The following is a 17,525-nucleotide window of genomic DNA, read 5'->3' as shown; positions in this document are numbered from 1 at the left end:
ACCCTTACGATGATTCCCATTCGTTTGCTCTCAGAAGTAAAAGGGAAGATCTGGAGAATGAAGAATGTTAGAATCTGTCCACTAGGGGTTTTAAGCTGCATACATGTTAAATCTCTGTTGACAAGAGTAAGTCCGACACTTTCTGTCCACTTTACTAGGGCCACCTGTGGAAAACAACATGTGTGTAATCTTTCAAGAAGAAAGCAATAAAATACACCAATAATGCTTGGCTAAATAAAGTTCATTTATCATTAGTTAGTCTGCATTTCCAGACCCAAGCCATTTGGTTTGACCTAAAAAAGTTAATAGATCCTATTAATTTGAATCAGATCAATTTTTTTCCCAATTCAACCATCTCAGCAGATAGCTGTACTGCTTTGTTGATATGGAATTCTGATTTATTACAACTGTTTTGTGAAAATTGTGTAAAACATGATAATATTCTGATTGGTCCAGACAATCCATATGTTTGGTATTCAGTAATTTGTATGTTATTTATGTATATTTATTGTTCAGTTGTTCCTTGTTTTGTAACACTATTTGTCTGCCCTACCAGACTTTCAGTATCTCATTGTTTGTTATTTTGCCCATTCACAGGCACATTTCTTTGCAGACAAGTAAGATTTCAAACTTGCGCTTTATAAGCACTTACCACCTACTAACCTAAACTTTGGCTGCTGCTCCGTCATTATCTCGTGGCAGCAGCCTTATACAGAATCTATTACAAAATGTCACTCTAAACTGTTCTAAACACAACAGATTTAATAACATACTATGTAAAAGCTATTCTACAAAAGCAGTCCTAAGGTGTAAAAAGTCCAAGCCTCACAATATTTTTGACCAAAACACTGGGGATTCCAATTCGCTTTGAAAATCTGGCATGGCTGTTAGCTTAAAATGACAATTTAAAACAAAGCAGTAAATCAAACAGCACGAGCTTTTTAATTTTCATTAACAGCAAGACATTAGTAAAATGATGTAGGACAATTACTCACACAAAACTACTGCAGGTTTTAATGCAGTGACCTTTGGCTTCCTAGCAAAGTATAACTTTAACTACCTCGTTCCTTCATATAGATTGTTGTTGCCAATACAGATAGATAACAATCGAATTACCAAGTCCTAAATTAACTAACCATTGAAACAATTTCAAGAAGATAAATGTGATTTATTTTCTACTTACTGATACTATGCAGAAATGTGAAATGAATTAATTTTTTGCATTTGGAGGAATTTCACACTGTATGAAATCGACAAATATGACAGTTACGGAAATGTTTTAGCTGTAACTAGAGCTTCCGATCTGATAATGGCTATGATTTACAATTAATCCACTGTTGCAGCTAGAAAGGCATGCCAAATAACTTACAATAGCTTTCTTTTATATAAAGTGAAGGGAAGAGCAAGTGAGTCTTTTTAACTTAAGCAACTATGCAACTAATTGACATCCTTTTCATGTTTTAATCAACTTTAGAAAAATAACAGAAGAAATTTGATTGGTTGGTAAAGGTAAAACCATAACCTTCCTTTAGCCTGTTAATGTGATTATGAAATGAACATAAGGCTGTGAGAGGTGGATAGGTAATACAGACAAAGAATTTGGTTGTTCCAATACAGAAGGTTTTTGTTAAATTTGGAATTTCTCTGTGGCTTCATGCTCCTTCATAGTTACTATGGCATCAGTGTTGGAATAGGTCATGTGGCAACAAATGTTATAAAGAGATATGATTTAACTGGCAAAGGTTTAAAGCAGAACACTAGAATAAGAAAATATTGTCTCAATACAGAAAGCAAGTGTTTTATGTGAATCTTGGTGTTCTTTGTTTATTTCTTGATCTGTGTCTCAATCCAACTTTGCTTTTGTGCATTCTAAATCTGTCCCCTTTTCTGTAGTTTTTTGCAGGCAGCCTGAAGTAAGAGGACGTATTGAGTCATTCTCACTGCTCTGCTTGCTGCACAGGCTATGTGCAGAACAGTGATAATGTCACTGCTTCTTTTACAAGATAACAGGGGTAGCACAGTGGCTTAGAGATTAGCACTCTGGCCTTTGCAGCGCTAGGTCCAAGGTTCGAATCTCGGCCAGGACACTATCTGCTTGGAGATTGCAGGTTCTCCCCCTGTTTCCTCTGGGTATCAAAGTTTCTTCCCACATTCCAAAAACATGCAGTTGGATTAATTGGACTTATTAAAAGACGTATGACTATTGTAGGGACATTAGATTGTGAGCCCCTTTGAGGGATAACTAGTGACATGACTGTGGACTTCATAAAGTGCTGTGTAATATGTTGGGGCTATATAAATACTGTGTAATTTTTTACATAGCATGCTTCTCTTATGGAAGTGTGAACAAAAATGGTCTCCATGCCTGCACGGATAAAATCTCTAGTTTCCTAAGCAGTACTGCCTCATGTCACATTGGGGAAGCCTACTTTCCATTCACGCTAATAGAAGCCAAGAGAGGTGATCTATGAAAAAGGGTGTCAAGGCAATAAAGTAGTGGTGACAGGAAGCTGATTATGAAGAAAAATCATTGGAGATAGCATATAAAATGGGGACTTCTAATCCAAAGGAGTCATAGGGGAAACAGTAAATACAGTTAAGGGGACAAAGGAAGTAACACAAGGGTTACCGAGAGGCCAGTCATAGGAATGAAGGCACTAATTACAAGAAAGTGTTTGTCTACTACTTGATTCTTATATATCCAGCATTTATATAGCGCCAACATAATATGCAGCGCTTTACAAAGTCCATAGTCACGTCACTAACTGTGCCTCAAAGGGGCTCACAATATAATGTCCCTACCTTAGTCATAGGTCATTAACACAGCCTAATGTCAATTTGGGGGGAAGCCAATTAACCTAACTGATGTTTCTGCTACTTTCCTGTCTGCCTGCCACTTATCAATATACCATTTACAGCTAATGGCAATACCACCTATGGCTTCATACTTATCTGTTGTCATTTACTATACCAATAGAATATGCCCGAGTCTGCCCATTGGTGCGGATCACTAGAATGTGCCAACTAGAATTTAATGGAGTACCTACCTCTTACTGGGGTACCTTAGTAAGCCTAATAAAAATGTATTTGAATTAAAGTTTTTGTGTCTGGAGACTGGTACAAACTGAAAAATACTTTATTTGTGCAGTTCAGTCCTTAATGTGCCAGCTTTTTATTTTTATAAAACTCGATAAAGTTTTACCATTTCCAGTAAGCTATAGTTCACGATTAATGTGGAAACAAACTTAAGTGAATTTTAGTAGTTTTACCAAACTAACAAATTGGTCTGATACTCCCAGGCAGGAAGCGTGAGCTTCCTGTGCTTATTTTGACTGACGCGTGTAACCTTTGAAACTTGCATCCATCAATCTGGACTATAATTAATGCTGCTTTTTTTCTTTTAAATGCTATGGTTAGAGCTGTCTCAGAGGTTCCGAACAAACACCCCACTTCCAGGATATATATAAATATAAAAAAATAACCTTTAAAAGGAGAGAAAGAGAGTAAAACAGAAAAGAGAGAAAGAAACGCATAATGACCTACCAAGTTTTGATTTAAAAATGTTATAGTTACAAAAAAGCAAGGTAAATTTAGTTGTTCACTGTAAACCACATTCATAAATAATTTTATCATTTTATCAAAAAAGATATTATGTTATTTTTTTTTTTTTAGAATGCCATTATTTACACTGGGATTGAAACCAGTTTATACTGGTTTATGTAACAAAAACAGCAATCTGCATAGCAGTTAATTACAAATCAGATGTCAGGCTACTCACCAGGAAACTGCTGAAAGCAAATATCTGATTTGTTGCTGTGCTCACTGCTTTTTGGACTATAGTATAAAATAAGCTGGACGGCCTCACAAAATGTTCACTCAGTAATATTTCCATTTTCTGACTGCTGGATTTTCACACCCATTTTCCATATATTTCTTGCATAAGAAAACAGAAATATAAAATCAGGCAGAATTTCTGCCGAAAGTGAATTAATCTTTTTCCTATGCAGGGAACATTTAACGAGCTTGTGTGCACCTCACCGCTAATGATAATTTAATGACAAGCACATTCAGCTGTCACTGTTTTAATTACAAGCATTGACTATTAAAATATAATACAATTATGACTTTAAAAATACTGCCTGACCATTTGGAAAAGCTGCCAGTCAATACTGCAGACAGCATAGAGAGCAGTTATTCTTCATAGGGCACGAAGGTCAGGCAAATGATGGTTTTATGCTGCTGACAATGATTTGCTCCTTACATTGACAAAACAACAACAATTAGTCTTACTTCAATAAACCCAAATGAAAATGAATTAAGCAAAATGGTATACCTCATACATTACTGAAAACAATGTGGTAGCCATTATATTTTGATTTAAATGCAATTGCAATTTCTGTTCAATGCTTACTGCTCCTGTTTATAATTAGGGTTTATTTTCACTTTGGTTTTTTATTGTTTGACAGAAGATATGAAAATAATCTGTGTAAAACCTGCATGCCATGTGCTATACATCTGTATATACTAAAAGCAAGCAATGCCTCGGGCAGGCAAATTAAACTTGCCAGGGTTTATTATAAGGAATGTGTCAGAAAAAGAAAATTGGAGGTTTTGAAGGTTCAGGTATCATAGCTATCTATAGCCGACAAGCATGTCCTGATTGTCCCAGGAATGTGATTTACAGAGATTTAAAGGAAAATGAATAATGCAAATATGTGCAAAAAATGTGCAAAAACAAGTCAGCAGTGTCATCTCCCTTATTCTCTAAGCAGGTCATTATAACAACTTCTTTTAGCCACTTTTGTAACACACACAATCTTTCTTAAGATGTTCTACTTGAGCAGCAGTGGGGACCCGGTCCTGGCGAATAACATTTCAGATTTAGAAACATGTAGTTCATCCTTTAAACGTACATTGGAAAGTCACACATAGAAACAAAGCCATGCTCACAGTAGTTTTTCATCTTAGTTTAATTTCATATCATTAATATCATTGATGACAAAGGAAAATGGACACCTAATGTCTGGTTCTAGTGTCAAAATCACTATGACACAAAGTACAAGTAAAAAGAGATAGGATGAATGTTGTGACATATACCATCCAAATACCCCTTTCCCTCCCATAAAAATATATGCGTGGAAAATTAGTTTTTTTACAAATGCCTATCCTGTGAAGCACAGTTACAGCTAACCCTACACTAACAATGGAGATTGGTAGTTTGCTCATGTTGACAGATGTGCAATTCAGTCAAGCGCGTAAGTGATGCCTTCAAATCTAACCCTTCTCAGCTATCAAAACAGCTAATAAATACATGTGCATATTTTTGATTGTCAGAGAAGCGTATATGTTGGGTATTAAACATTACAAAGGTAAGTTGCAATATAAAAGAAAATCCTGACAAATGTTTTTTTTTTTTTTTTTTTTTTTTTTTTTTTACAATGCCAAAAAAAAAAATACTTGAAATGTGGCTGAACATAATGGAAAAAAAAAGTACTACATAAAGTGCAGGACTGCATTTCATCCCACTATAAAATAACAGACAAGCTAGTAAATTATGCTAAAGAACTGTGATTATAATTTAAATTTATACAACACATACTTATAATAAACTAACATGAAATATTAGTGGGAAAAGTTCAAAAAAAAAGTACCCAGAATTCTTCTTGTTAGTTAAATGATGAATAAAATAAGTTCTGATTGGATGATATAGATTACTGCACTGCTTATTTATTGGATAGATCAACATGTGTTTAATTCTCTTTCATTACTAGAGTATTGTTATAAATAGCAATGTAAGTGATAATGCAGCTGTGCAGCAGCAGTTAATTCTTAGGATTTGCCTTCTACACAGACTGTTGACCCAGACAATAATTCTAATTCATAATAAAAGAGGCAATAAATGTGAAGCTTATGGTAAATTCCACTAAGCAAACAAGAAGAATCAATGTTCAGTGGTCAGAAAAAGAGCAAGGGTCTTGCAGATTTCTGTTTTCAGCATGTTGTAGAATTAAATGGGCTTGTGACCTTTGCACTTTGCTGCTGAATTTCCCTGGTTTATATCCTTTCATGATGGTTGATTACATTAAGTCAGCAAACAGCCTTCCACGCATGATGTGGACACCCACTTATGGCAATTAAACATCGTGTAGTTATGATTTTGTCAATGACTTTTCCTGCTTACAAGTAATGTTTGTTATGCAGTGGCTGTATTGCTTGCAAATGATAGACACTTGAAACTTTTTACCTTCTCAGAGAAAATGAAATATTGATCACTTATCATAAGAAACAATGAGCAGAGCATAATCAGACACCACATTTAGAATACTAAAACAGAACTAATCCAGGACAGCTTTCACAATATTAAAACGCACGTCCTATGTTGCATGTCTTCAGGTGACAGCTTGTTGCCATCACGTAGCTCAGACTACTGCAAGCATACATAAGCAAATTAATACATATTAGCTGCATGCCCTAGCACAAAAATCAAGCTTATAGCAGAAAACTACACTTTTACCTAAATTACTCCAAATCATATACTGTATGAAAATCATTCTGTAATATAAATTATAGGTTAATGGTAAAAAAAAAAGGTAGCTCCCCATGGTTACTGATTTTATTTGTAGATGTGAAAGGGGAGTGAGCCTGATGTTAAATGTATTTTAGTCATGTCCTCTTTTGAAGCCTTTTTGGGATACAGATAAGTAGAATGTCCAAATATTCACTGATGGACACATATTAGATGATTCTGTCTTCATTTTACTACATCATAACATGTTCTCTCTATAATATGTTCCCAAACTTTAGTGGTGGGACATCTTGCCACTGCCACTAGATCTTGTATCTCACTGTTTTGGAAGAGACTACCTTCTGTACAGCTGTGCTTCCCAAGGGTCAATAAAATGATGCACATGGAAGACTTTACAACTAGTATCCATGGAACTGGAGCAAAGGTTCTTAACCCCTACTAACTGGGATGCAATTCATGCATTCTCTGGAATACAGATGTCACCTTGTCACCATGACTCAACCTGATTTAGCCATAATGTTTCACTTAGAATTAGTTGGTTGGATTGGGAGGTTTAGTTGGCAAGTTTTTATTGTACACTAGATCTATCCTGCAACCTTTTTATAAAGAATCTTTTTTCTGAAACTATAAAAAACATTTTACTTTTGTTTCCTTGAAACCATGACAAGGCTGATGGAATTTTTTCCCCTGTTTAAAAATCTGGCTTCTGAAATTGGCTCATAGCTTTTCATTAAAGTCTGAACAGACATATAAAAAAAAATAAAGTATGGGTAGGTCTCCAACAATCAGTCAATACATTTTTGAGATTTGTTAGTATGCTGGAAATCAGCAGAGATATCAAGATGCAGGTTATCTACATAGCTGTACTTTCCAAATCCTTCCAACTTATTAAATTTCCATGTTGTCTTCTGTACAAAAGGGAAGTTTAATGATCTATATGGCTTCACATTTAAACTGATAGAATGTTTTTTTAATACCCTATACTATAGGTAAGCCTAACATAGAATAATCTCCTAATAAACCAATACCAAGATGTTACAAACCTAGGTATTCCAATTCTATTCAACCTTTGTGGCCATGTTAGATTACTACAGGAAGACTAAAAAAATGTTCTTTGCTAATGACATTTTTAGTCATACAGAAATCTACTAAATTAGTGGTATTCTAAGATAGGTATATATAAATATAGGAATATCCTAAATGTATCATATCAATACCTTATACATTTGTAATAATTAAACCTGACATATATTTCATACAGTCACACGTCAAGATTGAATGTTTTTAACAAAGGAAAGAGAAATAAAGAAAAAAACAAACATATTTTAAAACTCTGGAAAGGAGAGAGAGAATTCCAATCCCTATATCACCATTTTTTATTCCGTTTCCCTTCACCCTTTGTTTAGTTTCATTCAGAACTATTCATTTTAACTACTTTTAGCTGTTTTTTTGTATCACATCATTTTGATGCATTAGAAATCACAAATAAAAATATACAAAAAATAACAATAGACTGCATTTTCATCTTCTGCCCAATTATTATACTGTAGAAAAAGAAAACAACCCTTCTAGGATGGAAACTATCGTGCAGTGTACTTTCTAAAGCGTATCTCAGGATTTTTTTAAATGCATTTTCACTTGTTTAAAGATGGGGCCAAGTGACACTTCAGTCTAGATTTCTTACTTTCTTTGTTTACAAAATGAGGGGTACTTTTTTTGGTGTCTACATTTGCATGACTGCCCAGGCCTAAGGCTGCGGTGGTGACGTTAGTGCAAGGGGATAGCAGTATATCTAGGGCGCAGGCTGCAGTGGCCCCCACACCTGAAAGCAGTCCTGTCATAGAATAGAATGCATTGTTATTCTTCCTGCTGAACACTAGATAAATATTTCAGCTATCAAATAATAAAAAGTGAAATAATATATTCCTACTGCAGCAAACAGAAACGTTTATATGGTACAAACAAGTCAATAGATATCATAACTAGTTTAAAGAGTTAAAGAAGAAAACAGGGATTTGCACTATTTAATTCAAAACCACTTACAGAAGTTAAAATTTTGCTTACCAAACCATGGTGTCAGGTATTAAGCAAATCAACTCAAACACATAAATGCTAAGAGTAAGGTAAAACATCAACTGAACCATTTGCTTGCATAAAGCTCAAGGGTGCAATATTTAAAGCACTTTATTCAATAAAAAATGCTTTTAAAAAGGTACTTTGGTGATTGGGAAAAACTGGAATCATCTGTCAATGTGACTGCAAGAAAGTTCAATAAGCTAAATAATGAACCATTTACATTATTTTCCTCAGGCTCCATGACTTGTGTCAATAGAACTCTTTAAAAAATTATGATGTAGACCTTGTACTTTGCAATGCAAAGAACGCACATTCATTTATACGTGCACAGATATATATATATATATATATATATATATATATATATATATATACACACATATATACACAATATACTTTTTTATTTTAGAAATGTTTACAGGAATAAAATTATCATTATTGATTTTTTATGGGCACATATACAAACTCTGCCTACAAATTCGAACTTAAAACATAGCTTGCTTTTATTACTCCCTCACTGTTTTTTTTTTTTTTTTTACAGGTCAACTACACCCAAAACCTTTTTTTTACCTGTGTGGTGGAAGCACCAACCTGTTTTTTAATGCTTTTAGTGAGTGTGTACACAGAATTTCGTTAAAGTAATTAAGTTTAAAGCAATACAATACATTTATGGTATAAAAAAATCATAGAACACTAACCTCATCAGGGCTTGATGCTTGATAGGTGCGGTTTTCATCACAGAAGTCCTGATCTACTTCAGCATACTCCGTTTCATAGTTCACTCCAACTCTTGATTCATAAACAGGAGTAACGTTATGGCATAAAGCAATAGCTTTTACTGCTTCATGGACTCGACTGCTCACTGTCCGGCGTACTTTAGGAGCTGAAGTCGGGACTTTTCTTGAAGGAGTTGAGCTGGTATTGTTATTGGTGGTTTGAGGCTGTACCTTCAATGTAGGTGACAAAAACAAACAGAAAAGAACACAACATGAATATTGCATCACAGAACTACAGAGAACAAATTTAAGAATGTTGTGTTTTATCCAATATCAAAATAATACAGTTCAGTTTAAGCATTTAAAAATCTTAACATAAATTTTCCTTGTAAGAAAAAAAGCAACTAAACAAATATCTAATACTATTTAAAAAAAAGTAGGTACAGTCCCAATGATCAATACCAAGGCAAAAAAAGGTAATGGACTGCACTGGAATTATTTGGTTTTAGGGACCTGAAATCAGGAATAATCAGTCACTAAACCTAGTGATTGAAGAAATCCTATGTTGATTTAACCACAGACATTTTAAAAAGCAAATGTGATAGCACTATCTAAATATTGTGAAGCCTGACCCTGTTTTAACATTTTTAAATGGAATGTATAGTCTTCTCATAGTTTTTTTTTTACTAAGCATGTAAAGATGCAAATCATTTTATTTTATGCGCAGCATACTTCGGTGCCCTCCTTCAGTCCACACTTCTCCTCAATTCTCCCTTGCCATCACTGACAGTCATTATCTGTGTCTGCCACAATGTTTAAGGGATTTGCAAGTCTCTTCTCAAAAAACTCAAAGCAGTTCTTTTTTCACATTTGTTGTGCTTTTTTTGTAAAAATGAAAGCAGATGGTAACATTTCTATAAAGTAAATATTGCAAAACACATTTTAAAAAGTCTTTTTCTGCTTCTAAAGAGAAAATCAAAAACCTTCCTTTTTATCCACAAAGCAAAGTATAAATACATGGAAAAAGAAAAAAAAAAATAAACATTGCGATTTTACCAGTAACACAGTTCATTTACCACATTGGGCCTGATTTATGAAAGCTCTTCAAGGCTGGAGAGAATACATTTTCATCAGTGAAGCTGGGTGATCCAGCAAACCTGGAATAGATTTCCTAAAAGTCATTTGCTAATTGCTAGCGAATGTTATGAATCCTTGATCAGATCCATTCCAGGTTTGCTGGATCACCCAGCTTCACTAATGAAATTATATCCTCTCCAGCCTTGGACAGCTTTAATAAATTAGGGCAACTGTGTTCATAGTAGAGCAGTGCTGTCACCCTAGGACAGAAAGTGGATTACAGAGAACACATCCCCTCTTTCCATTTGCATAACACAGGGAGAAATTGGTTTTTAAATAAACTCAAATGCTGCTGGAAAATTTAGAGTTGGACAACAAACCAGAATTCATTAGGGTTTCTACAGAGCTAAATTCCTCTGCCACCTCCTTGGTAATGGCACTGACCACTGTTGAAGTAATACTTCCTCAGGTACCCTTCCTCCCCTAGTGTATGAAAGTAGCAGCAACGTACCAATGTATTCACCTTTACTTGCTAAGTCTAAAGCTGAGTACACACATGCAATAATTATCGTTGGAAATGACTGTTCGCCTGATAATCACTAACAAAAAAAGTGCACAACAATGCCGATGAACGAGGATTGTCGCTGTAAACAAACGACTGTCCCAGCGGATCTGATTGGGTGACGATTGTTCGCAATCTATTGTATGTACAGCCGTTCAGTGATCGTGGATGGTTATGCAGTACACTTTCTCCTTTACATGTCACTTCCTGCATTGTTTAAACAATCGTATCTAGTGTGTGTACATTATTGGTGGATTATATTTGAACGATCGTATCGTTAAAGCATGTACAGATTTGTGCACAATACGATCATTCAAAATAATCGTGTATAATCGTTAGTCGTTCGTTTTCTAACGACAATTATTGCACGTGTGTACCTAGCTTTAGGCTTATAGGGCTGTGCAATAAAAAAAAGCCCTGACTAGATCATAGTTGTGGCCCCCGCCCAAGCCATTGTCCTTAAAGATTATCAAGATATATTCAGGGACACTGGCTGTATGTGCTGGGTACAGATAAATACCATAAAATATTTTTTTTTGATAATTATATATCAGAATTAAATTATGTTTGATTTAAATTTGCCTGAAGCTAGAATACAGTTCAAACAATTTTGTTTTACAACAGAATTTTTGTGGTTCCTAGTGCAGAGTATACAATTAACTTGAGTTGTTCTAGGCAACACCTAACATGCCAATTTCATTATAATTAGACATTATTAGGGGGGCTTTAGGTTGAAATGTTAAGTAACATTGAGCTATACACCCACTATGTCCTGATCTGCTGTGAGGATCAGAAGATCCAAGTGTTGGAAGCCATGTGCTGCCATGGGCTCGGTGCACTGAGCCAGTGATCCATGAACACACTGCCCATCAAATTACAGTGCTGTATAATAATAGGTTTAACTTTTCTGCTCATCTGCTTTTCAGCTCCTGCTTTGAACCTTTGCATTTGCATTCTACATTCGCTGATGCCATTACAGACGCAAATAAATTAAGATGATTTACTCCTTCTGAATTATGTTTATTGATGCTTGTATAATTTAATTTCACACAGATTCCATTAAAGATTATGCTCTCTGTCACGGAATGCTTCCAGTGGGAAAATATAATCATGTTATAATAGATTTCTCTGTTGCATTATTGTAGATATACAAGAGGGCTGTTGTTTCGTATTAATAAAACAGGACCTACAACCAGGGAAACAAATCAATGTCACAAAGCTTCCTCTGACTAACTGGTTAGGTGCCTGGAACCACTTATTATCACAAACTGAACGCACTCTGCATGATTCTGGAGTGCATTCATTTATGTTTAATATGCAACAAGGTAAACACAATCTGCTTTCTCTATGCGGCCAGCCACTGAAGACAGATGGGGTATTAGGAAATGTATCATATTCTACTTGCATATAAATGGTGTCAAGAGCACATTTTATGAAATTATTTTATTTGGACACCTAAAAAGTATTCACTGGGTAATTTAACAGAAACCTTTCTAAGGAAGCCTTTCGCTGCCATTGCTTGATTCGAGACATGAAAACCGCATGCTTACTAATGGTTTCAGTACTTTTTGCAAATCACCATCAAGATTTAACTTTGACCTAACCCTATTTGCACTTGCTGCATTCTTGTTCTGCCTCACTGACTGAAATCAAAGAAAAAGTCATTGTATTTTACAATTTTAGAAATTACAATTTTGTGTTTCTATTGATCTTCCACTGGAGTGAATTTCACTTCCTGCTCCTGTGATGGCCATACAGGAAGAGGAAATGTATTTCTTACTGTGACAGGAAGGAAAGGACAGCAATCAAAATATTGGCAAACGTTGGAACCCACCTTGATGATTCTACAAATGTGTTTTTGTCTGTGTTCCTGCTAGAAAGATGCACTTTCATGAACTGAAAAGAAATAACTCCAGAAGGCACAGAAAGCATTAAGAACCCCATGGAAACTCTTAACCCTTCCAGCTGTAAATATATAAAAAAATTACAATATTTTAGCTGGCCTCAGAGAAAGGGTTGAACTAAAGGGACACAAAACATCCACACTTTCCAATTAGATATATAGTTTGCAATGATCTTAGTAAACATCTGTTTGGTAGTTAGTAAGCAAAGACCATTTCTGTCATTTTTTTAAAATCAGTGAGAAGCAGAAGGCCTTACACAGACACATACTCGGTCCCAAAGTTCTATCACTATTACAATGCCGGCACCAATTATATTTGTACAGCCATCTCATATGAAGGGACTAACTTCCCAGTGAAATAAACCTTTGAATAGACTTCTAAAGTAGATAAAACAGGGAAAGCTAATAAATATAGAGAACTTCAGCTCATGTATAACTGTCAATAAATAATAAATTAGAAGATTACATTTATGGCAAGGAAGGATGATGTGCAGTTATTCAGATATAAGTACTGCAAGAATCTGACTACCGTAAACATAAGCTAGATCTTTACATTCAGAGGACAGGAGTTGTTACTAAATATTTCTGTCACCTTTTCGGGGCTGACAACTCATGAATCAGACATAGGGCGATGAACAAATCAGAAAAATTGGGAGGTTATTATGGAGATCACTCCATCAATGATAACCAATACGAAGGCTAAGGTTGCAAGGAAGAATTAGACTTACAGATGGGAATTTGAATAAAATGAACCCTGCCTACATCTCTGGATCTATTACACGTTTTGACAAGAGTGTTTAACTAAGATAAAACCAATAACAGGTAACTGCTTGTGCATTATTATTCATATTTCTACAGCCAATTTCTCAGTTGACCGATTTAAATAACGTTTGTGACTACCCACTGTAAATTCAGGGGTGTCTGCAATTGCAAACAGAAACTATGTGTAATAAATTAAAGGAACCAATTCACTTTTGGTAAATTATCAGAAGAATAAAACAGGATTTCTGATAAGTAGCTATTAAGCACTAAATTCCATCAAACATCATATGCTTTAGTACTTGATATGGATATTGGATACTTGACTGGATATGGATACTTGACTGGATATTTTATTGTGGCAACAGTCACATGAGAGTATATGATATGTGAGCACAAGTGACATATTGTGCTGGGTATAGAGTGATTCTTTTAAATAGCCATGCCTTTATTTAGTCATGTACTAATCTTTATTTACCCCCATGGTAAACAAAATGAACATGAAGATATGTATTGATAAGAAAAATAAACACAGCGGGCTTTTAGCCAGTTTGGGTAAAAGGTAGCAGGTGCAGAACTAAAAGTTGAATCTGGAGAAAGACTCTCCAGTTGTTCTGGGAGTCAAACTCATAACTCCAGTTAACCATACTTTCTAACCAGCTCTTACAAATTCAAATCCAACTGAAAGCTTACGGTTTTGAAAGTATACCATATAAAAATTAAGTAGCTCATGGATGTAAATATTCACCACAGGATTACTTACCTGTGCATATGAGCTTGCTACATGACTCTGAATTTCATCCATTGTATCTGTGCCATAGAACACTGTACCAAGATGAAGGCGCTTAAAGACCATTTCATTCTGAGTCAGTGTACCTGTATGTTTAAAAGACAGATATTGTAGAAATCTATAACATTTTTTTAATTTGTTATGACTACATAAAACACACATGAACAAGGCTATTTTCACAAAAAATACATTGTTTTGAAATAAATTGATTTAGAAGAATAAAAAGGGTCTGTGTGAGCTGTAAGATTAATTTTTACACTGTGTACCAGCTTTAGTACAAAAATGTAATTTACCCAAAGCTTTCTTTTGCATTCAGTATTGCAAGCAACAGCCTTTACCCAAGATCATTTAAAATGCATGCATGTAAGTGTTTGTGTATACCTGTGTAACTGACTTGGATTTAAAATGCATTTGATAAGCTTCTAAGTTGTTTTGTATTCAATTTGACTTTCATGGTGAAGAAAAGCAAATAAATACCTGTTTATACAAACTCTAAAGTAATAGTGAGGCTAAAGAAAAAAATGTACACAAATGCACGAAATACAACATACTATGAAGCAAATGAATGGTTATCCACAATCAACCAGACTCCAATCAACCGGAAACCATAGGCAACTAACTGCTTTACCTTTTTCCTTTTTTTTGTGTCAATGTTTGTACCAACCCCAAATGTATTCCACGATCAAAGTAAAATTATTGTGTTTAATTAAAGCTGAAAATATACTTAGTGGACAGGCTCACCAAATTTTAGTGCTCAATACCTTTTCAGCATTCTGTAATAATTCCATACTGAATAACAATTATATTAACTTCATGTGTATATTTAGGCTTTCATTACAGTAATGGTTTAACATCAAATACAGAACATGACAATTATTTTGCAGTTGTTTGGTAGATTATAAATATTAGTATTAAAAAATGTAGTCAACATGAACAAAAGGGCATGTCTAGTTTCTGCTTATCACCAGACTTTACAAGACTTTTATTCTCTAAAGTGAGATTACTGCTGCCTGGAGGTTAAGCTGTAGGAGTACAGGTTTCTGTTAACATATCTGGAAATTAGATCAGAGACAAATCCCTGTACATGTGTGTACAGTTTTTGTTGTAAATTTGTGCCCCAGGGCAGAATTTTGTATAACATTATAAAAATAAACTCAGGGATCAGGAAGGATTTTTTTCTCTGTTTGAGTAGATTGGACATCACTTAGGGGTTTTCTTTGCTGGATCAGCTGTTGATTTAGAAACAATCAGTTGAATATGATTGACATGTCTTTTCTCACCCTATTTAACTACTTATCAAAACTATTGTTAACTATTAAACCAGCAATAATATTTCAAACTCCACTGGGCCTGTTTTATTAAAGCTCTCAAAGGCTGGAGAGGATACACTTTCATTAGTGAAGCTGGGTGATCCAGCAAACCTGAAATTAATTCCTTAAAAGTTATTTGCAATTTGTTAGCAAATCTTTTCAATCCTGGACCAGAACCATTCCAAGTTTGCTGGATCACCCAGCTTCACTGTATCCTCTCCAGCCTTGGAGAGCTTTATTAAACCAGGCCCATTGAACTTAATTTGCAAATTTTGCAATTTATTTAGTGTGTTGGGTGTTTTTCCAAATGTTCCTGAGTGACAAACTTCCTTTTAATCTTAAACTAAAAATTAGAAGGATTCTTATAAATATTTTTTTTATTTTTGCTAATTTTGGTTAAGGCCACCAAGGTACCTAAATAATATTATAGAAATAATGTTATTATAGAAATATAATAATGTAGAAAAGGGCAAACAACTATAACCACTTTCACATGTGGTAACCTTTTTGGCTGATCTCTGGACAGCTGTCCAACCCTAGACCTGCAACAGTAAGGGGAATATAAAAAAGTCAGAAGAATCTTTATAGTCCAAGTCACATGAAACCCACCTTGCTTGCTGTTGATTTGTGGTCTATACAGTTAAAAAGGAATAGTAGAAATATGATGGACAGATTATTGCCTGCAATAGTACATTCTGGAATTACTAGTTTTTTACTACGCTAACCACATGATACAAGGATCTGAGCTTTAGGAAAAGTTCTCATCCTTTAGGCATACCTAGCACTATGTTATGCTTAAATACAAACCCTGAAGATTAATTATCATTATTAGTTACCCAAAAATAATATTTACATGAGTAGATAAAGTCATTTTTCTGCAGGATATGTCAATTTGTTGTAATCAATTTTATTTCATTATGATGATATTGTGTCTGTCTTCATCCATATTCATCTAAAACTTCTTGCATTGTACCTGCAAGGTACAATGATATAAATTTCCTTTTCTAAAACAGCAATTACCTTATACCGGTTTTTAGGTAAAATGCAGTAAAGCTGGCACTGTCCCAGACATTGGTGAATTATGTCACAAAAGAGGTGTTTGCAGTTTCATGCCCTTACAATAATGCCAGTAGCTTTGGTAGCTGTTTGATCAGAGTTCATTATAAAAGGAAGCCATGTTTGTCTCCAGAGCCTACATTCATGGTCACATTTACAATTTATGAGTTCCTGGCTGCACTGTGTTTTACACAATGGCATTATCCAATGCATCCAGTGAGAAGATTAAAGTTCTCCCTACAGATTAAGTACAAATTATCTGTCCTCCAGTTTCAGCATCGTTTGTTCATTTATCACATAACATCTAGTATTTCTGGTCATTGTCAATATGTTCTGCATCTTTGTAGTTAACAGATGTCTTCTCTTGTCGAATGAATTACTTAAAGTCTCATGCACTGCTGGCCACAGATGTGTCACTATAGCAACATCATTAATTTCAGATCTTACCGGAAACATGCACTCCAATCAAACCTAATTATACCACGTTGCTTTCTTGTCCTACAATAAGGAAACTATAATGCAATTATTGAGATAGTTGGTTCTCCATTCTACTATGGTAAATGAGAAGACCCCTGTGATTGACGCTTCACGTCAAAAGGCTTATTGATGAAGCACAATCCCAATTTGCAATCATAGAAAGAACTACTGTACAATGCTAACTGCAAAAGAATCATTCATAGATTGAATAAAGATTTGTAATGATTGTAATATTGACTTTAAGTTTTATTAAGGATGTCTTTGGTTTCATTT

The 17,525-nt window shown here is 34.7% G+C and overlaps 1 protein-coding gene across 3 annotated transcripts in view; it reads right to left on the bottom strand.

Annotated features, from left to right (window-relative positions):
* ATP9B (ATPase phospholipid transporting 9B (putative)) overlaps nt 1-17,525 on the bottom strand; it is a 161,975-nt gene that overhangs the window by 26,946 nt on the left and 117,504 nt on the right. For all 3 annotated transcript variants that reach the window (XM_072411551.1, XM_072411552.1, XM_072411553.1), the window contains 3 exons: nt 14,383-14,495; nt 9,301-9,549; nt 3-164 (listed from right to left, as the gene is read on the bottom strand). In XM_072411551.1, the coding sequence (XP_072267652.1) occupies nt 3-164; nt 9,301-9,549; nt 14,383-14,495 (524 nt within the window). The remainder of the gene's footprint in view (nt 1-2; nt 165-9,300; nt 9,550-14,382; nt 14,496-17,525) is intronic.

The sequence above is a fragment of the Pyxicephalus adspersus genome, chromosome 5 (assembly GCF_032062135.1).
Source record: "Pyxicephalus adspersus chromosome 5, UCB_Pads_2.0, whole genome shotgun sequence".
Lineage (NCBI taxonomy): Eukaryota > Metazoa > Chordata > Amphibia > Anura > Pyxicephalidae > Pyxicephalus > Pyxicephalus adspersus.
This window is presented reverse-complemented; position numbering and strand designations above follow the sequence as displayed.